General features: G+C 52.3%; 1 protein-coding gene across 2 annotated transcripts; it reads right to left on the bottom strand.

Moving 5' to 3' along the window:
* Window positions 1-695: 695 nt before the first annotated feature.
* On the bottom strand, window positions 696-21,499 carry LOC144735982 (uncharacterized). Of its 2 annotated transcripts, none has more exons than XM_078618589.1 (4): window positions 20,990-21,499; window positions 4,566-4,731; window positions 3,807-3,954; window positions 696-2,223 (listed from the first exon to the last, which is right to left on the bottom strand). In XM_078618589.1, the coding sequence occupies exons 3-4, from the start codon at window positions 3,941-3,943 to the stop codon at window positions 1,728-1,730; spliced, it is 633 nt and encodes a 210-aa protein (XP_078474715.1). In that variant the 5' UTR covers window positions 3,944-3,954; window positions 4,566-4,731; window positions 20,990-21,499; the 3' UTR covers window positions 696-1,727. The 2 variants fall into 2 exon arrangements, with proteins under 2 accessions (XP_078474715.1, XP_078474716.1); XM_078618590.1 differs by having other exon boundaries at window positions 3,807-3,951.
* Window positions 21,500-22,137: the final 638 nt, after the last annotated feature.

Genomic DNA, 22,137 nt, shown 5'->3' with positions numbered 1-22,137 from the left:
AGCCACAGGTGCGCGATTGGCGAACTGTACCTCAATAAATTTGGGGCCGTCCATAAATTACGTCACGCACTTAGCGGGGGGGGGGGGGGGGATTGGTCAGACATTTGTGACGATGTGTGACTAGGGGGGGGGGGGTGAGAAATGTGACGTTACATCAAAATGCGCAACTTTAAATGAATATAGACAACACGCTCTACTTAATTAAATAGACTTTTCAATAAATGTTTTCTCCTACATCAGAGTGCAGCGCCACATTAAATATGCACTACAATGACAATAGTTTAAAGCGATTTGAAGCATGTGTTATTTTTCTTGGGGGTTGGGCAGAGCTTTGTGACGTCATATTTGAGGGGGTGTCTGACGCCGTGAGACGAAGGTGGCGGGGGGGGGGTCAAAAATCGTCCAAAATCGCGTGACGTAATTTATGGACGGTCCCTGTGGCGTGGATGGTCAAATTCGCAATGGAAATTCCGGCGATAGGTGAGATTCGGTGTAATTGCCATGGAAACAAATACAGGACGAAGGTAAACGTATTGTGTAACGCTAATAAGAAGACAAATTTAATAATTTAATAATTTCAGATGAAGAGAGAATCGCGGGAAAAAAAATTAAAGCGAGGGAAGACGATGACTACATGAAGCACTTTGCTAATTATTTGACTCAATCAGAAAACACGAACTACACCAAAACACACATTGGCTTATCTCAAACTTAATTTTATTTCAACAGGTAGCAAAGGAAATGTTAATTGGAATATAATTATTGTATCCTTTATTAATTAATTATTCACCAAAGTTACCCAACGAAGAGTATGTATTACACTAGATAATATCCAATAAAACAAGCATATTTCACAACATATTTCTCAATACTGTAATAGGAAAACTTAAAACAATCAATGACATGAACAATTTGCTACAAAATTGAAAGATTATTTCGGTTTTCATATCAATGGCAAAATATAGATTGGAAACTAATTTCTTTAGAACTACATTTTCTGTTTAGATTGTCCTTCCCCCGCACCTCCGATTAGCATGGATGGCTACCTACGGTGTGAAAGAAGTTCTACAAACGTACATTAATTAAAATATATATGGAATACAGTATGTGAATTTTGCAAGTTTTATTTGATGGATCGCAGCTATGGCTGTGACCTAAAGAGCTCTAAGTTTGCCAAGAATGTGTGGTGTGTGTGTAGAGTTTGTGTGGGGACAAGTTCGGGTTGAGTGTGAGGGTCACGCAATGGACAAGGAACCACGCCAATCGAGGTGATTCAAATTTATATCTCAGTGTGCGTGTGTGTGTGTAAAAACGTGTTCCACGTGTATATATACACGTGTTCCGTGTGTGTATACACGTGTTCCATGTGTGTGTGTGTACAAGTGCTCCACGTGACGCAGACAGCAATAATTGCTTAGCACATCACGTGAGACGTGTTTAACAATCATCGGGCAAGTGCGACGTGGAATGAGTTAATAGTGAGGAGTAAATTGGTAAATACGGAAAGACGTAGCGTGGTTGATCGCGTAGAGTGAAGTTTGGGAAACTCTGCCTGAATATCTGATTGTTAACAGCTCTTGCCTCGACATTTGTAGGCTATACAGGGGATCTTTTTCTTCCTTACACGAGTGTGTGTTTGGTGCGTGCGCGCACATGTGTACACACCCGCACAAATGACCGACTTTCTGTCGAAATTAAAAACTCAACCCTGTTCTGGCCGTACAAAGTTACACATTGTATTCCCCATTTTTAAATACAAAATTTGGATTCTGAGCAACGTTCGGAGACTGCGCTGCCTGCACAGGCAGATCCATCACTTCCAGCCACACGATGGAGGCCCAGTCGTCGAGCATCTTAGCCTTGACTTTGAGCGCGGTCGAGGAGCACTGTGCCGTCAAATCCGACCCGCGTGCCATGGACTTCACGAACGTCGTTCCTTCGTTCTTCTGATTTCGTTTCATCATCTCCTCGTAGAGCATTTCCGGCGTGTTCTGAGGCACCCAGTCCTGCAAGGAGATTGCGAACTCCCTGCTGTAGGCCACTGTGAAAGGGTTGCTGAACATCAGGCACAGGCATTTGTCGGAATCCTTGATGCGGTAGATGAGTATACCGGTGCAGCCAAAGAAGCCGGCCTTGGCCTTGCGGAATCCGCACGCTCGTTTCTCGTGCGGGAAAATCTCGCTGGGGATGCTGTACTCCATTGTGCCGCTTACCAAGTACCATCTGTGGAGAATGTGCTTCATTCATTAAATGTGCCTGCATTATATATAAGGCAGGCTTCAACTTACAAAGGCCCGACTTACCAACGCCCGTATACAGATAGTCCCCGAGTTACGATGGTCCAACTTACGATATTTCGATCTTACGATGGCGAAACGACAAAATTGTAAAATATTTTAAATTTCGCGCGGAGTTAAGTTGTCTCGGTGTTAGCGGACAGTATAATATGATACGTTACGATGTGTTCAATGCATGTATGATACGTAGCTTTAGCGATTTCATTTTAGGGTTACCACGATATGATACGTTCAATGCATGTTAAAAGTTTTTTTCATAGCAGATAGGATTGTTTTCTGAAAAAAACTTTCTATTAAATTGCAGTTCATATAGGTAGGCTAAGAATTTACCTTGTTTTTACTTTACATTTTACTGTGAAATACAGTATTGTAATTAATAAATACATACGGTATATAGTTTATACAGTACGGTACTGTAAATTGCTCTGTTTTGCTAAATTATCACCATTCTTTAAGACTCCTGGGTAGGCTAGGCCATCTTCGACTTACGATATTTCGACTTACGATGGGGTCGTCATAACGCATCTCCATCGTAAGTAGAGGACTACCTGTACAGTCGGAACTCGCCAAACGGGCGGAGGTTGCGTTCCTGAAAACTTCCGTGTTGGGCAAAACCGCGTTCAACAAAAATAAACCTCGTGAGTAAAACAAGGGTTGCGTGTTCTTGGGTCCGAAATTATCACCCCCTGCCTCTTCGTTTAACTAATTATAAAAGACGACCGCCATTGTTATTGTACTACAGGATGCCGAGTTGCTCTCCAGTTCTTGTTTGTGTGTACACTCTTTATTTTAAAATGTCATGTCAACACAAAACCTCCGTCTCCATTCCTCTTCCTGCACGTTGGCACTGTATGCCCAACGCTCTCTCCTAACACTGTCACTTAAACGTTGATGATTCGCCATCTAGGCGTCCGTGTATGACTCAGGTCCTCAACGAGCAAGACGGTTAGTTGCACGCAGCAATGTGGTGGACAATTTGCGTTGTGCTGTTTGCGCGTGTTGAGTGCGTTACATTGTCGCACACAGATGTACACAACAAGACACACACAAAACCACGGTCAATTAATCGTTCTCACAGTCGATTCATTCGCGCGTTCAAACGGACGCAGCACTCTCGTCAAACCACGTGTCGCCGAAACATCACCCCCGCGTTAAAGAAAACATACCTCATATGGTAACGCATGTTCAATAGTCCCACACTGGGCAAAGCTTTCTTCTATATAAATTGTATATGTAATATATATAGTCTCCGTATATTTGTTTCTGTCATACCCCCCCTCCCCCTCCCACATCTGCTATTCACTGCAGCAGACACCGACAGCCCGTTGGGACAACGAATAACAACAACCACCGCCATGGCGGTGATGTCACTACGGCGCTTGTGCTAAGGCGATGCGCATTTTAAAGCCACGTGAAGGGGTCGAAACGCCCGCTTGTAATGAGAGGTTCACGGGAAAGATCCAGTTGCCGTGGGTTGACTGCCTGAGATCGCATTTCACCACGACTCACACGGGCGCATGCAGCGTGCGGCCGGAGAAGTTTGAGATCTCCACGGCCACCTTGCAGCTCGTGGGAGTCCCAGCGATCACGGCTTCCACGTCCACCCCCTTTGACTCCAACGGCGGCTTGGTCCCGGTTCCTGCCATCTGGGTTCCTGCTATAGCAAAATAGCAACGAAGAAAATGTTGGGTTCGGATGGAACACGCCTAGATCTCGAATATTATTTGTCTCCACTTTCTCCACAACGTCAGTAAGAAGAACAAGTGAAGTAATGGCTGAATGGTGGTATAGTTGTTTGTTTTAAAACTGTGTGCACTTCGAGGCCACATGAAGTGTCGAAGATTCGCTGGCAGGTCAGGGAACAGACCCAGGTGTCATGAGTTGACTGAATGAGACGCGCCAACCTCGCCCCTACCGTGCCAAATCGCTGCGTTTTAGGAGCCTGATGCTCCGCTCACTTTGAGCGTCGCTCCTCTGCCCTGCCTATTGATGGAGGGCGACTGCCTCAAATATGCAGTAGCGTCCTTCACTAGCCTCATCATCCACAGAGGCCAATCTTTACACCCCTGGTATCGATCATCGGCAAGTCCAATAACCTTCATTACTTAAGCCCATCTCTTTTCTAATTGCGCCGAGCCTGGCACAAGCGCCGTCGCCACGTCACCCCGACTCAGTGGCGAACGGCAGTTATTGTTGTTGTTTTATTGTTATTGTTTTTTTAAAACCCATTCAGTTGCTATTGAAACTGCGGAATTAAATATATCTCACCTGGCAGAGACGCTGCCTTGACTCCGTCTGTGCACCTCGGTCCGTGGGGTTATGCGCAGTGGAGGGCTCCCTAAATGCGCGTTAAAGGCGACCTCGCCCACGCGCTTCCTCGCTCCGGATTGGCCGACGGGAGAGGCGAGTCACCTGTGCAGGTATTGTGGGGCCACTGTGTGGATACACGCACACACAGAATATGTGTAACAAGGCTCACGCGTGCGTGGGTACCTTGCTGACACACCTTTAATGTAAATGTAAAAAAAGCGTCATAGATCTCCACATTTCTCATAACTCAATAAAGATTCTCATTCTGAACAGCTGTCGATCATCACCATTAACAACATTATGATAACCCATGGTCTATCAACTGCCGGATAAAGCCCCCCACCGCCACCCCCATCTACATCTCCCAAGCTGCTATCATCTCTCATCTGATGTTATCGCTCCATCTCCGCGCTCAATGTCCTCGCGGGCCGCGCTCCCTCCTTTGACTGCCACTCCGTTCATAGTCTCGACCGTCGGTCAACACCTGCCAGTAGCACGGTTGGCTACATAGAACGGGACATAAGTTCAACATACACACATACATACACATGCACGCGAGAGTGGGACACCACTCTAACCCTGTAGAGAAGGGACATTGTATGCGGTTGAACTGTTTTGTACTGCCTTCTGGCGAGCTAGGGGGCATCGCATTCTCCTCGCACGCCCACGGGAAGGGAGTTTCACAACATTCGTGCGCCGAGCCTGGCACTGACCTTTGCTCCTGCCTCTGACAGGTGCTGGATTTTATTCCTGCGTATGGTGGCAGCAATATGTCCAGGAGCTAGAGATGCCAATGTCGAGGTCTGATAGTCACGACGAGAGGACTTCATTAGAGAGTTTGTTAAGTTTTGCTGCTCCTCTGTTGAAGGAATGCAGATGACAATGGTTTACCATTTGGTCCATAGTTTTGGACTTGCATGGCCACAATCTTATTTTTAATGCACCTCTACGGATCTGTACGTGTATCTCGGTATCGATGTGTCTCTTTGATTATCTATGTATCTCTATGGGTCTATACGTATATCTATGAACCACTATGCCTCTATTTATGTGTGTAACTATGGGTCGTTATGTACCTACGAAGGACAACAAACTAAACATAGATGATTTTTGTCTTTAGTTTGTTGTCCTTCCCCACATCTCCGATTAGCACGGTTGTCTATGTACAGTGTGAAAGAAGTTCAACATACATATCAAGGTCGACTCACCCAGCAGATGAGATTATGGCAACATGTTCGAACCACCTTATTTTGCTGCATATGTGTTTGGCTAAATGAATTTAAGACGTGTTCTCTGAAACGCCACTGCTGTCTGCCCCAGTGTCAGACTTATCAGCTGCTCACTTTTTTGCCACGGATTCAACACCCATTGAACCTATATTATGGATGCTACAATAAACCAATACAATTTTTATCATATATCCTCACAAAGATAATTGTTTTTTTTTGTGTTTACGATGTCTTTTTTGATTAACATGTTTATGTTTACACCAATATATTATGTAGATGTATGTAGCGCCTTCTTGGAAGGCGCTTAGATTCATATAACTATAGAGTCTGCATTTAGCGCAAAAACAAATTGATTTGTAAGAATAATAGTGACCCCAGAAATCATGATAACTAATTCGTGGACGGAATTAAATATTACATCCCTTAATATATAAAGAGTTAACTGTACACAGTGAGACGATATCAACAATTTAAGATCTCCACTCGGCAGTCTATGTCCTGGAATGGCTGTTTAGAGCATCACTCCGAGAAAACACCTTCCTGTAATCTTTGCAAATGTGTGGCTTCACGCCCGTGTGTGCCCTGGATTGCTTCTGCCTATATGAACGCTGCGGAAACATCCTTCCCGCGATCATTGCATGTGTAGGGGTGTCAGGGGAAGGATTCCCACCAATAGGAGGGTTAGTGGGAGGGGTGATCGAGGAGATATAAGGGGAGAACGGGCGGGAAGAGGGGGCCTTTGGGGGGAACGAGATTGGGATGGCTGGGGACAGGTGTGGATGGGAGAAAAGGATTAAAAGACGAAACCCCTGCAATCTTGTGTCGGCTCTCCTTTACATCTGGTGGCAGCGGTGGGATCTACAATGGCTACGAAGAAGAATCTCCGCGGAAAAGAGCCAAGAGAAGAGGAAGGAAGGGCCGGGGATCCTTCCCATCCCGGTCAACAAGGGGGCCTGCTATCAGAAGCAGCAGCAGGGGGCCTGGATCGCCTGGAGGACCCCATGGAGGACCGCATGGCCCGCGTGGAGAGGGCACTCCAGGAGCTACTGCAGAGGCTCCCTATGGGGGGCCCGCCAGCACCGGGACCCCCAGGGCTAAACACCCAACATGGAGAGCAGGTGGCAGGACGGCCGCGTCGGCTGGGGCCCGTCGACAAGTTCGTGGCCGAGGAAGAAGATTGGGAGGGGTTTGTCCGCCGATTCAAGGCTGCCTTCCACGCTCTCGAGTGGACAGACGAAGAGGCACTACGAGCTTTGCCATCCGTTCTGGGCGAAGAGGCACTCTCCTCTTACACCTCCCTTCCCTCCCACAGCAAGACCACGCTACAGGCAGCCTACAAGGCTTTGGGGGAGATCTATTGCTCAGCGGAAGGAGCCTTTAAACGGTTCCAGGACCGTCAGCGAGGGGCTAGAGAATCCCCTTTAGCCTACAGGGGTGCGCTGCTCGTGTTGGCGAGGAGGGCTTTCCCTCGCCTGGCTGAAGAAGCGCTCGAGGACCTCGTGGTCGAGCACCTCATCGCCTACGCTTACAGCGCTGGCGTTGTAATGCCCGTGGTGACGCCGGAGGAACGCACCTCGCTGTGGGCTGCCCGGACCATCCAAGCCCACGAGCAGGTCATGGGCCGGGCGCCACCCGTGGGCCGGGTGGCTGGCGCGGCGGGGGGGAGCAGCCGAGCCGTTGCCGCAGAGCTACTGGGTCCAGCGACACCAACCGCTGAACCTGCATCGTCGCCACAGGCTGCCTGTGGGGCAGCTGGGAACGGACCCGCGATGTCTGAACCGAAGCCATCGCTGCGGGAGGTGTACGCGGCGATACGGGGACTGGCAGAGCAGAGGGACCAGGGGCGCGACCAGCCGCCGCGTCGCTGGCAGCCGCCTCTACAACATCGCGCCGAGACCCCCGACGGAACGCCCCGTGGGTCTGCCACCGTTGTGGTCGAGAGGGGCATGTGGTGAGGGGGTGCCACACGGAGCCAGAGGCCGCCAACGCCACCTGGAACCCGCCGGGGCCGAACGCCAACAGGATCCAGGCGAGTGACGCCGTCCCGCCCGGCCTCTCGGTCGGGCCGAGCAATTACAACCCCGATGCCGCGAACTCACCGGGAGTCTCCTCGGGGTGGGCGCCGTCGGTGTTGTTCCCCGGTCCCCACTGTCCTGGTCGGGGGAAGGGGATTGCGCCGGGGATAGCGCCGGGGCCGGTGATCGCGTCGCGACCAGAAGTGGCGCCGCGACCAGAAGTGGCATCGCGAACGGACGTGACGTTGCATCCGGAAGTGACGTCGCGGCCAAAAGTGGTGTCGCGGATCGTGCCGGGAATTGCGCCGGGGCCGTGGATCCCGCCGGGAATCGCGCCGGGGCCGGAGACCGCGCCGGGGATCGCGCCGAGGCCGGGGACCGCGCCGGGAATCGCGCCGAGGCCGGGAGGGATGTCGCGACCGGACGTGGCGTCGCGGGCGGGCGTGACGTTGCGGGCGGAAGTGAGGTCGCGGGCGGAAGTGAGGTCGCGGGCGGAAGTGAGGTCGCGGGTGGAAGTGAGGTCGCGGGCGGAAGTGAGGTCGCGGCCGGGAGTGACGTGGCGGCCGGGAGTGACGTCGGCGGCCGGCAGTGGCGTCGCGGCCGTACGTGACGTCGCGGGCGGGCGTGACATCACGGGCGGGCGTGGTTTCGCGGGCGGGCGTGGTGTCGCGGGCGGACGTGACGTCACAACCGGAAGTGACGTTACTAGTTACCTGCGACGCCGGCGAGTTGCCAGGGGCAACGGCCCTTGGAGGCAACACACAAAATTGACATTGCGCCCTGGAGCAGTTCCACGGCCCGCCTCACCACCGCTTTGCGGCGGAGCGGGACGGAACCAGGGGGACCACGCCCCCGTGACAAAGGAAAGGGAGGGGAGAAGGGAGGGGCTCACGGGAAGGCCTACCCCCCAGTCCCCACCGCCCCCTACAATGGGGGGGCCCCCGGGGGTGCCCCCCCACACCACAAGGGGGGCCCATCCTACGTCACCAAGGGTGGGCAATTTGCACCACATAGAGAGCCTAGCCCGCAACCCAGGGGGAAGCCCACACTATGTAACAAGGGCGCGTTCACCCTGCTGCGACGCACTCCAAAGGGAGGAACCCCATCTTCGGTCCATTCACATCCATCCCCCATCATCTCACCATGCACCACAGGATAACGAGACGCCGCCTGGTCAGTGGCCGGACTCAGCCACACAATGGAGGAAGCTGGCAAGGCGGGTGGTAGCGGCCATGTCAGGAACCTCGGTCCTGGTCGGTGAAATCGCGGGAGTGTCGGCACGTATCTTGGTGGATACGGGGGCATCAGCCACGATCATCTCGAGCACCATGCACGAGGTGCTGCCGGATAAAATCCGACCTTTAGTCCCCATCAAGACAACGTTCATTGCAGCAAATTGAGGCAGCATGGGCTTCCTGGGCCAGGTTGATTGACAGATTGGGCAGCTTTCGGTAGCAGGACCCATCCTTGTCTCCGCAACGTTGCCCGTACCCTGCCTGTTGGGGACGGACTTTCTGAGGCGGATGCCAATGAAAATCGATCTGGCCAATGGGCGGGTGGAAGTCCAGGGAACGTATCTCCATTTCCTAAAGGCGGAGGGGGCCAGCCGGGGTGTACCCTACGTGCAGGCTCTGGTCAGTAAGTCTGTCTCCATTCCCCCGGCAGCCCAGATGCTAATTCCGCTGCGATATCGGTCCCCCCTCGTGACAGCCCGACCAGACTCACCCATCCTGGTGTCTCCGGCGTCAGCTGCCATGGATCGCCATGCGCTGGTGGGAGCCGAAACTATTGTACAGAGGAACCAGCATCTGTTCATTCAGGTGCTGAACACCTCCGATAGAACAGCGACGGTGCAGGAGGGAACAGTTCTGGCCCACGTTAGTCCCTTGTCACTAGGAGCCCCAGGGACAGAGCCCGAGCTTGTAGGCAGCATCAGCTAGTCCGAGGACAGAGGGGCCGAATCGTGGATGGACCAGCTGGCGGGGCCTGAGCCGGGATTGCCGCACGACCAGAAACACCAGCTGCACTCGTTATTGCATGAGTTCTCGGACGTGTTCAGCCGGGGACCGTTCGACCTAGGGCGCACAAATCTGTCGCAGCACCACATCAACACGGGAGATGCCGCACCCCTGCGCCAAAACACATATAGAATGAGCCCAATGGAAAAAGGGCACATTCAACAAGCGGTGCAGGAGATGCTGCGGGCTGACATAATTTCTCCATCCTCGAGTCCCCGGGGGGCACCGGTGGTCCTAGTCAAGAAGTCAGACGGGTCACTGAGATTCTGTGTGGACTTCCGACGCCTCAATGCCGTCACGCTGGCCGACACATTTTCCCTACCACGTATCGACGACTCATTGGATGCACTGGCGGGAGCAAAATTTTTCAGTACGCTGGATTTATTGTCCGGGTTCTGGCAGGTCCCACTATACGCGGACTCCCGGCCTAAAACAGCGTTCCGGACACCACAGGGCCTGTTCGAGTTCAACTGCCTGCCTATGGGCCTCCAGACTGCGCTGGCGACGTTCCAACGCATAATGGAGTTGGCCTTAGCAGGCCTTCAATGGGAAACGTGCCTCATCTACCTGGATGACGTCATTGTCTTCAGGAGGTCATTCGAGGAACACATTGACTGATTACGTCAGGTATTCCTGTGGTTCCGGAACGCGAACTTGAAGCTCAAGCCGTCAAAGTGCCACCTTATGCAGTCGTCAGTACGCTACTTGGGCCACGTCGTCAGTGAGTCTGGAGTGGCTACAGACCTTAAAAGACGGCCTACGTGAGGGCCTGGGCTGTTCCCACATCGGTTCCAGAGGTACGCCGGTTTGTGGGTTTCGTTTCTTACTACTGCCGGTTTGTACCCAACTTCGCAACCATTGCCAAGCCCTTGCACGTGTTGACGGCGAAGAACCAGAGGTTTTATTGGGGCCCTCTGGAGGAAGAGGCATTCCAGCAGCTGCGCTCACGTCTGACAGATGCACCACCATTGGCCTTTCCGGATTTTGGCCTTCCCTTTATCCTGGACACGGACGCCAGCAATGTGGGCATCGGCAGTGTTTTGTCGCAAGTCCAGCAGGGTCAGGAGGTGGTTATCGCCTACGGTAGTCACGTGCTTTCATCAGCGGAGCAGCGCTACTGCGTCACACGTAGGGAATTCCTGGCAGTCGTTCACTTTGTGCAGCAATTCCGACCCTACCTGTATGGTCGCAAATTTACGGTCCGCACTGACCACGCAACCTTGCAGTATTCGCTCTGCATCGACCAGCCTTCGGGCCAGCTGGCCAGATGGATAGAGCGCCTGCAGGGTACAGGTACCAAGTAGTGCATCGCAAAGGGACCAGACACGCCAACGCAGACGCATTGTCCCGACTGGCGCCCCAGGGCCCTTGTGCATGCACCACAGGCCGGGCACGCTGCAAGGAGGCGAGGCCGGAGGGGACGGTCATCGCTCCCGTACGCACGGAGGAGGGCACCCAGCTTACCGACCATGACCTGGGGCTGACCTTGGACGATTGGAGATGGCTACAGCTGGAAGAAGCCCCACTGCGAACGCTACGTGCCTCAGCAGAAGCAGGGGGGGAGGAGTACATCGTATGGGAGGACGTCCTCATGCGATGGGACCCGACAGGGCGCCGGCGATGCCTGGTAGTTCCGGAGTCGCTGCGTCAACAATTGATTATGGACGTACACGGCCGCCAGCTGCTGCACCTGGCGGGGCGGAAGACACTGTACACATTACAGGGTCGGTACTTTTGGCCAGGTATGACCGCTGACGTGCATCGATGGGTCGCTACCTGCATCGAATGTGCGCGGCGAAAGCCGCTACCTCGAGTAAGCCGGGCGCAACTACAGCCCATCACGGTGGCCAGGGTCAACGAATTGGTTGCGTTGGACATCCTGGGACCACTGCCGGTCACGCCACGGGGAAATAAATACCTGTTGGTCGGAGTCGAGTACTGCATGAGGTGGCCGATGGCGTGGGCCCACCCGGACCAAACGGCACAGACCATCGCCGATGCCTTCGTGGGAGGCTATGTCATTGATAAGGGGGCACCGGAGCGGTTGCTCACGGATCAGGGCAGGAATTTCTCCTCATGGCTATTGAAGGACGTCTGCTCTATCCTGGGCACTAAAAAGGTCCGAACATCTCCGTATCATCCCCAGACCGATGGGATGGTAGAGCGGCTTAACCGCACCATAGCGGCCATGCTGTCCCAAGTGGTGGACGAAAACCATTCCGACTGGGACCTCCACATTCCATCGGTCTTAGCGGCGTACAGGGTGGCCCCGCACGCGGCAACGGGGTTCTCGCCGTGCGGCCATGCTGTCCCAAGTGGTGGACGAAAACCATTCCGACTGGGACCTCCACATTCCATCGGTCTTAGCGGCGTACAGGGTGGCTCCGCACGCGGCAATGGGGTTCTCGCCGTTTTTCCTGATGTACGGACGGGATCCCGTTCCGCCTATTGAGGTGCAGCTGACGGACATCCCTGCAAGAGCTGACGCATGGCCGAAGGCACTAAAGACCTCCCTCATTTATTTGAGAGAGGCCCGCCAAGCAGCCGAGGCCGCATCGGCCACGAGCCAAGAGAGTAATGTACGTATACGGGAGAGGACAGTGACAGCCAAGCCCTTTAAAGTCGGGGAACAGGCATGGCTACACTGTTCCTCAGGTGCCGGTTGGCCTCTCACCAAAGCTGCACCGACCCTGGAAAGGGCCGGTCGAGGTCATTAAAGCACTCCGACCGCAGTGTGTCCAGGTCCAACTGGGTAAGGGACGATGGTTTGTACACCCCACCCGCCTTAAGCCATAAATCTCTCCACCGTCATCTTCACCAACATCACCACCAACATCACTGCCAACATCATCATCATCCCTACCCAGGCCAAGGTCGCCGACCACCACGCGCCGACCGGCAGGGGGTTCGGTGCCCTGTGTTCCCTTGTCACCTACAGCACCCCATGTGAGGCCTGACGGAGCGGCGGCACGAGTGGGGGCCGGAGAGACAGCGGCGCCAGGCAAGGCGACACCGGCACCACTGAACCAGGGACCGCGACGAGAGGGCCTTTGAAGGAGGGGGCCGCCACGGTCATCTGCTGCCTGTGGATGCCCGGGCTGTATTTACGGGACGCTGGCTGGAGACCTGGGCAGGCTGCACAATTGATTTTGTTGTGTAATATTGCATTGTATGGTTGTGGGGGGGGGGGGGGGGTTAAGGGCTGTCGTCACTGTCAGTGGTGGGAGGCATGAGGAGACTTAAATGGTCCATGGGGGAGGCAGAACCGAGGACGGTTTTTTTTTCTCCGGGGGGGGGGGGGGGGGGGGTGATGTAGGGGTGTCAGGGGAAGGATTCCCACCAATAGGAGGGTTAGTGGGAGGGGCGATCGAGGAGATATAAGGGGAGAACGGGCGGGAAGAGGGGGCCTTTGGGGGGAGCGAGATTGGGACGGCTGGGGACAGGTGTGGATGGGAGAAAAGGATTAAAAGACGAAACCCCTACAATCTTGTGTCGGCTCTCCTTTACACATGCATAACAGCGTCTCGCCAAGAGTGTATCCTGGAATGCATCTCTCAACCACTCATTTTGAGACCGAAACATCGCACCTCCTGGTGTTGACATTCCCCCCTTGAAGACACCGGTGTGTAAACATCAACCGTATCAGAACATCAACATCAAGATTAAGCACGCGTTTCCATTCATAGAGAATTAAGGATCAGCTACAGTAGTTGTGATTGCGGCAATGCAATCCAAACTATGGACCATATAGTAGACCACTGTTACTCTTTGGTTCTTTCGGTAAAGTCACGTAGGTAAAAAATTAAATGGATCCTTGCAGATCCTTGCAGTCACAAAAACTTCTAATCTAGAATAGACCACTGTTGTCTGCGTTCCTTCACTGGAGGAAGAGCAATTCCGCTTACACTACTGCTCCCCACACACTCCCTTTCACGCATGCGTACGCGGGCACACACTCACTCCCAGTGCGAGGCCGACTCATTACATCTTGCGATTCCAAAGAACACAGGATGAGATGTTACTATCCTTTGTGCAAGCACTTCCAAGAGTTCATGAACAGTGAGCCTGGTGAAATTTGGGGAGCGCATCGTCAGTAGTGACCCTTTGGTTCCTAGGGTGTTTCGGCCTTTCATACTATACACCCTCCCCAAAGGCGGCCAGCGACAGGGTGATCAATCCTACGCTTGCGTCCCATTCCCAATTAGTCATAGGAGTTGCCTTGCTGTTGGTAGCCAACATCCCATGGGACTATGCATGGCAGGGGCGTCCTCCTCCCTGAGTCAAGCATTGTTGACTGCATACCTCCTGGCCCTCTCACTTTGGGGCCCAGCTGGGGTCTTTCCTCTTCATCCAGAGCCACTGACTGCTGCCTTCTGCCGCCTCCGATACAGCTTTGATTGCCGAACGCTGGCTCTGGCCCTTAATTCCCAGGTCTCTAAGCAGTCTGGTTGTAGATGTTGCCACAAAACCTCTGCAGCCCACCTCCACTGGTCGGACTTCTGTGTTCCAGCCATGATGCCGTGCTTCGGCAGCTAGATCGGCATAGCGCAGATGTTTTCGCTCATAAGCCTCATCTACTGAGTCCTCCCAGGGTACTGTGAGCTCAATGATGAAGACCTTCTTGAGCGAACGGGACCAGAGCACCATGTCAGGTCTTAGGGTGGTGGTTGCGATCTCTGGAGGAAACACAAGTTGCCGGCCAATGTCAGCTAGCATTTTCCAGTCGCGGGCCAAGCGCAGCTGGTCTCGCTCTATTGGTGTAGAGCCGCTCTTCGGTGGTTTAGCCCCTTCGCGGACAAAGGTCGTCCGTAAGGGGTGTGATGCTGCTGGGGGTGGTAGGGAGTTGGTGGCAGCTCGCTTGTCCTCCAGGGCGGACGCAAGGTTTTTAAGGACTTGGTTGTGACGCCAAGTGTAGCGTCCTTGGGTGAGGCTTGTTTTACACCCTGTGAGAATGTGCCTGAGGTTGGCTGGCATGGAACAGAGGGCACAGTCCGGATCTTCACCATACCATTGGTGAAGATTAACTGGTGTTGGAAGGATGTCATATGTTGCTTTGATGGAAAAGCTCAACCGCCTCGCTTCCATGGCCCACAGATCCTTCCAGCTGATCTTCCTCTTCTCCACACTGTCCCATCGAGTCCACTGTCCTTGTTTGGCAAGAGAGACTGCCTTGGCCCACCTTGCAGCCTCCTCCTGATGGCGTACTTCCTGCACTACCATCTTCCGCCGCTCTGGTGCAGTGGCCTTACTCCAAGCAGCACGGCTAGTTAGCCCAAGGCCTCCTCTCCCTTGCTGAACATGACCCACAATGTCAGCATGTCTGAGGGCTGCTGTTGCCTCCTGGACTGCTTTTCCTGGCCTCCATTTGCGCCCAGTTGCCAAGGTCGGCGCGTTGTTGCTCACCACTGGGTCTCGAGATTCATTCAGTGTCATCTGGAGCCTGGTTTTTGCACACTTGAATTCCTCGGTTAGACTGGTGAGGGGCAGCTTGAGGACACCATCTCCATAGAGGCCTATGGTGGTAAGGCATCGTGGAACTCTGAGCCACTTCTTTAAGTAGCTCGTGGCTCCTCTTTCCATCTTCTCCACTGTTGAGATTGGAACCTCATACACTGCTAGGGGCCACAACACCCGGGGTAGGAGACCAAACTGCAGACACCAGGCCTTTAACTTTCCAGGTAGCTGGGTGTTGTCGATGGACTGTAGGCTACTACTGATGTCTTTGCGCAGCTGTTGCACCTGGTCTTTGTCCTTCAGGCTTGCATCATACCACCTTCCAAGGCTTTTTACCGGCTGCTCAGACACTGTTGGGATTTGGTCATCTCCGATGAAGAATTTCAGGTCACAGAGTACTCCCTTCACAATCGAGATGCTGCGTGACTTGGATGGTTTAATCTTCATACGGGCCCAGCTGATGTTCTCCTCGAGTTTTCTGAGCAGTCTCCTGGTGCATGGGACAGTGGTGGTCAATGTTGTAATGTCGTCCATGTAGGCTCTGAGTGGAGGGAGGCGAAAACCAGAGTCGACTCGCTGTCCACCAGCAACCCATTTTGAGGATCTGATGATAACCTCCATTGCCATTATGAATGCCAATGGAGAAATGGTACATCCCGCCATTATACCTACATTCAGGCATTGCCATGAGGTGGTGAACTCTGAGGTGGTGAAGCAGAACTGCAGATCCTGAAAGTACGACTTCACCAGGGTTGTGATGGTGTCCGGTATGTGGAAAAATCTGAAGGCAGACCACAGGAGTTCATGGGGCACAGAGCCAAATGCATTGGCGAGGTCGAGGAAGACTACATGGAGGTCCCTTTTCTCCACCTTGGCCATTTGGATCTGGTGCCAGATCATGCTGGAATGCTCCAAGCAGCCAGAGAACCCTGATATTCCTGCCTTCTGTACAGATGTATCGACGTAGGCATTCCTTTGCAGGTACTCGGCCATCCTCTGGGCAATGATCCTAAAGAAGATTTTACCCTCGACATTCAGTAAGGAGATTGGGCAGAATTGGTTGATGTTCACTGCATCCTTCTCCTTAGGGATCAGGACCCCGCCTGCCCTACGCCACACTTTGGGTATTATCTTCTTTTGCCAAGCTGTTCTCATAAGCCTCCAGAGGAACCTCAGGATGTCTGGTGCGTTCTTATACACTTTGTACGGGACTCCATTTGGCCCCGGGGCTGATGCTGTTCTTGCCCTTCGAACTGTGTTTTCCACCTCTTTCCATGTCGGAGGGCTGGTCTCAATATGATGTTCCGGGGGTTCAATGGGTGGGATATCTGATGGGATGGCCAGATGTTCATGTCGCTTTGAGTCAAAGTTTGTTGTTCTCAGGTGCTCTTCTAGGTCTTTCTTTGTTGTTTTTAGAACTCCACTTTTTTCTTTCGTGAAGAGACTTTTAAGGAACTTGAAGGGATCTTTATAGAATCGAGTTCTAGTTTGTTCTTTCTTCCTTCTGCGCTTCCGTAGGTTCTCTGCTCTACGGAGGGATGCCAACCGGGTTTTGATGTCAGCCTGAAGTGCCTCTATGCCCTCCTTTTCCACTTCCGAGGCTTTCTTCCACTGTTTCTTAAGCTGTCTCCTTTCTTGAACGAGGCGCTTGATTTCTTGTTGCCTCCTGGAAACTGGTGGGGTTGGAACCTTTCTCCCGCCTTTTGCCTCTTGCACTCCAAAGCTTTCTGCCCCGTACTCATAGATGATGTCCCCCATCCTCTCCAACTTCTTCTCCACTGTGCCTCGAAGTTTCTCGAGGGTCAAGGTGAGGTCAGTATTCACTGTTTCCCACAACTTCTTGTCACTGGCGCCAGGCCACTTCACATACGGTCTGTGCCCTGGTAGTCTCCTCTCGATTGCAGGTCTCGGAGGCTGGGTGAGTTCCACTCCTGTTGTTGGTTCCACCTCAGTTGTTACTTCGGTGCTTGAGTTTACGTCCTCCATGACAGTGGTACTGATGCACTGCAAACTATGGTTTGCGTCCAGTTGCTGTGCTTCATTCGACTGATTTGATCGCTTTCGCAGAAAGTAATCAATGCGAGGCCTCTGTCTCTCTTTACCCAAACACCCCTTCTTCCCCTGGTGGATCCTCAACCCATGGTGTGATGTAACTTTCCTCCAACCACAGACACATACCTGCATCTGTTTGTGGCCTGCTGTTGCAGCGGAACTTGTGACAGTTGCTGTGGTGTTCTCTTGTGCTGTGCTCTCATTACTCGTAGTCGTTTCCGGTCCAGTCGTTACCATGTTGTCAGTCGATGAGTCATCTTCCGCCCCCGCTCTCGCAGACTCTAGGGGTATTCTCGTATGTTGACTTTCTGTAGCTAAATCGGGTGTTTCCAACATACTGCGAAGCATGGGAAACTACAGAAATGGGAAGCTAACCCATGACTGTCCCAGTGGGGTCTATTCCCTCCTGTCAGCCGTCTCTCCGTGCCGCCACAAGGACTTTCCCCTGTTGTCAGCTGATCTTTCTCAGCAATCACTGGACAAGTCCAGATATTCAGATTCCAAATAACACAGGATGAGATGTTACTATCCTTTGTGCAAGCACTTCCAAGAGTTCATGAACAGTGAGCCTGGTGAAATTTGGGGAGCACATCGTCAGTAGTGACCCTTTGGTTCCTAGGGTGTTTCGGCCTTTCATACTATACACCCTCCCCAAAGGCGGCCAGCGACAGGGTGATCAATCCTACGCTTGCGTCCCATTCCCAATTAGTCATAGGAGTTGCCTTGCTGTTGGTAGCCAACATCCCATGGGACTATGCATGGCAGGGGCGTCCTCCTCCCTGAGTCAAGCATTGTTGACTGCATACCTCCTGGCCCTCTCACTTTGGGGCCCAGCTGGGGTCTTTCCTCTTCATCCAGAGCCACTGACTGCTGCCTTCTGCCGCCTCCGATACAGCTTTGATTGCCGAACGCTGGCTCTGGCCCTTAATTCCCAGGTCTCTAAGCAGTCTGGTTGTAGATGTTGCCACAAAACCTCTGCAGCCCACCTCCACTGGTCGGACTTCTGTGTTCCAGCCATGATGCCGTGCTTCGGCAGCTAGATCGGCATAGCGCAGATGTTTTCGCTCATAAGCCTCATCTACTGAGTCCTCCCAGGGTACTGTGAGCTCAATGATGAAGACCTTCTTGAGCGAACGGGACCAGGGCACCATGTCAGGTCTTAGGGTGGTGGTTGCGATCTCTGGAGGAAACACAAGTTGCCGGCCAATGTCAGCTAGCATTTTCCAGTCGCGGGCCAAGCGCAGCTGCTTTTATTATTTTCAATTAAATTTTATTATAATTTTTTTCTATTTACGTGACCTTACCGAAAGAACCAAGAATACACTTGTACGTAGTTTGCAAAAGTAATGAGTCAGTGTTTATAAGAACAGTAAAGCCATTAGGCTACGAATCTCATTTTCATTTGTCCAGCAGACATCAACATATTCTACAATTACAGATTATTAAATGATGGCAGAGATGGCAGAATGGAGATGCCAATATGCGAAACTGGGTGCTTCAAAAACTTTGGGGGAGCTTTATTAAATGGTTTTGGTCCAAATTGCGTGCGAAATCCTGGAACTATTAATCAACAATCAGACGTGGCATCACACATGTTTTTGCATTGTCTAATGGTAAATAACAGCGGGTCAGACAAATAGAAAACAGATCTACAGACAGTACTCTTGTAAATGAAAATAAGATGCTTGTGCAATTTGATGAGCATTAAAAGTTGCCGTGTGTGTGTCATAAGTAGAAACTTTCATTGCATAATTATCAGTTTAACACGTAGGCTTTCGTGACCAATATCATCCATAATATATATTTTTTGGGTTAGATCGTGTAAATATATAAATGTGTCGTTAAAACCCGCCACCACCCGACACAGCCAACTAGTAAGGTTTGTCACGTAAACAGAACGTGGCCAATTTGTCACTTGTACAGCACACCGGTGTGTTGGAGAGCCAAGCCACATACAATCTGAGTATGACGTTTCGCCAGTAATTACAACTAGCTTCATCAGGTGACAGATTTGTGGAGAAGTTAAACTGTTTCTTTCCTTATGTAATAATCCTTCTTGAGACGGCTTCGGAATCAGTCATTTTATTTCCACTTCCACAATACACTTTACTCACTCACTCTCCGTTGCTGGCAGACAACGGAGAGAGGACAGACTTCACACTAAGTCCCCACCGCGCACGTGGCACCCAGAGCCCCCCGTACACGCGTGACCCTGCTCTTCTCGTTTCCCAGTCTGCTCTCGATCGTTCTCTCTCACTCTCTCTTAATCCCTTCGTCACGTGGTCCCCCCAGCCAATCGTTCATGGATAGCCTTGACCATTCTCGATGGTTCCCTGTCAATCCCGGGACCACGCCTCTCATCCGGCTCCCCATTAGCTGGGGCCCCGAATGGCTAGGCCAATCACTCCTGATGACATGCCGTGATCACGCCGGGGCCATGCTCCCTATCTCAACCCTTATTGGCTACAAGCAGGACCGGCAAGCCAATCCCCACGTGAACCCTCTATGGCTGTTATTACACTTATATAGAGGCATAGATGTGGCGTGCTGAAGGTCCTTCGGCCATGTGGCCGATGGCGCGGATCTCCTCCCACCACCCAACGTGGCTCAGCCTCTAAACTTCCCCAACTGACCTCGATCTCTTCCGGGCTCCCACTTATATCCTCTCCCCCCACGTGACCCTGACTCCTCCCCTTCCGGATCGTCAGATCCGGCCTTCCGGTACTGCCCAGCTGGCTCCGCCCCCATTCACCTCGCTTCCCATTGGAGCCGAGGTGAACGGCGGCCCCTCCCACAAGCCCCTCAGACCGGGCTGTGTGATTGGGCCAGAGCCCAGCAGAAACCCCATTTACGCTCGCATTACACACCAAACGCGTGCCCATCGAGGGGGTTACCTTCTTAAAAAATTAACCCGTAAAAACAAAGTTTTTCACTATAAATCCTTTATATGTAAGATCACCTCTTGACATGCCCCGTATATTCCCGAGGGCACTAGCGTTGACCCGTTTTACCACTTTCAAGAACCTGGCGGCTTCAATTTAACTGCTCTAGAAATAGTCTCCACTGTACAGCGTGGGGGCAGGGATTTCATGCCATGTGGTTAGTCAACATTTGCGTCATCATGAAACGGGCGGCTAGAGTCCTCTCGTCCTCTGGCTTGAGATGGCTGCCACCTATGGGTCAGATGATTGTCTGCCACCATTAAGCAATTGGTAATTAAATTGTTTTTTTTCCCTAAACAGTGTAAAATTTTTGAAAAAAATGTCACGAAAATTGATTGTCACGCACAACGAGTCTGTGTGCAAAATGTCAGCTCGATTGGATCACGGGAAGTGGGTTAAAAAACGACCGAAAGATTTGCACAGTCGTAAGCAAGCAAGCAAGCACGCAAGCACGCAAGCATGCAAGCAAGTGAACTTAATATAAAGGATTTAAAAATAGCAACAACCGACATCTGCAAACTTAAATGCATTACCGAATAAACGAGGATTTAGTTCACGGTTCGTAATGACACCTCCATGTGTTTAATGTTACCCTATATTAACTAAAACATTTAACAGGAAGTATATGTAATGTCAAACGTGATTAAAATTTTCTATAGTGATAAATATAACCTTGATTTGAAGCTTTCGTGACTGCAGGAATCCATACGCTTTGGTTTTTTTCGGTAAAGTCATGTAGGTGTAATAAAGGACTAGTTCATAAGATGTCGCTCTCCGTTGGTTCTTGATTGGGTTCTTTCCTCGCACCCGCTGGTCCTCGCTCTGACCCTCGCTGTGCGCCCCGCGCACGCTCCGTGTGGCTCTCTCTCTTCGTCGCCGTGCGCCCCGTGCACGCTCCGTGTGGCTCTCTCTCTCCGTCGCCGTGCGCCCCGCGCACGCTCCGTGTGGCTCTCGCCACGCCGTCTCCTCCGGCCCCTCCGTGTGCTCTCTCCTCACCCGCCCGGGCCACACCGCCCTTCGGGTATCCCGCACACGCTGCTGCCTCTCTCTATCTCCGTGCGTTCCTGCACGCTCCGCTGCCCGCGCACGCTGGACCCCAGTGCGCCTATCGGCCCCGACCACGTGGCAATAGCGCCACTTCTCCCTCCACCGCCAGCGTGGCTCCCTCCGTGGTTCACTCTCTTCTCCTCCCCTCCTCCTCCGGCTCTCTCCTTATATCTCCTCTCTCACGTGACCCAACTCCACCTTCTCTTACTGCCCCTGTCTCCGCCCCCACTCACCCCGACGACCAGGCTCCACCTCTCCAATACACCGGTCCGTGTGAGTGGTGCGGAGGCAGCGCCCACCCTGTCCTTACTCGCATTACATAGGTATAATTTCCCACCTGATGATGGACGCTTGTGTTGCGCCTGAAACGTCGTGATTTGTTTTATTTTATACCTACGTGACTTTACCGAAAAAACCAAAGAGTATAGATATAACATGTACAGTAAACGTTTAGAATAAAAAAACATGTATTTGTCATGAGAGAATTCGCGGGTGGCTGAACCTCACCGCCTTCTCACTAAAGGCTGGGAACACCGCGTGGCCTGAGACCCACTCTGGGTTGCGTGGGAGTCGAGATGGAGTCAAAGACGGAGACACGACGGACGGCGACAAGACGGCGTGTGTGTTCTTCCGTGGCAGCATCATCGCGAGTAGTGCAGTTGGAGAACCTGTTACAGGCCCTCTTTATGATGCGTAATGTACAGGAATCTCGCGGTTAAAAAATTAACCCGTAAAAACAAAGTTTTTCACTATAAATCCTTTATATGCGTGGC

Source organism: Lampetra planeri, chromosome 58 (genome assembly GCF_965212315.1).
Source record: "Lampetra planeri chromosome 58, kcLamPlan1.2.h2, whole genome shotgun sequence".
NCBI classification, from domain to species: Eukaryota; Metazoa; Chordata; class Hyperoartia; order Petromyzontiformes; family Petromyzontidae; genus Lampetra; species Lampetra planeri.
This window is presented reverse-complemented; position numbering and strand designations above follow the sequence as displayed.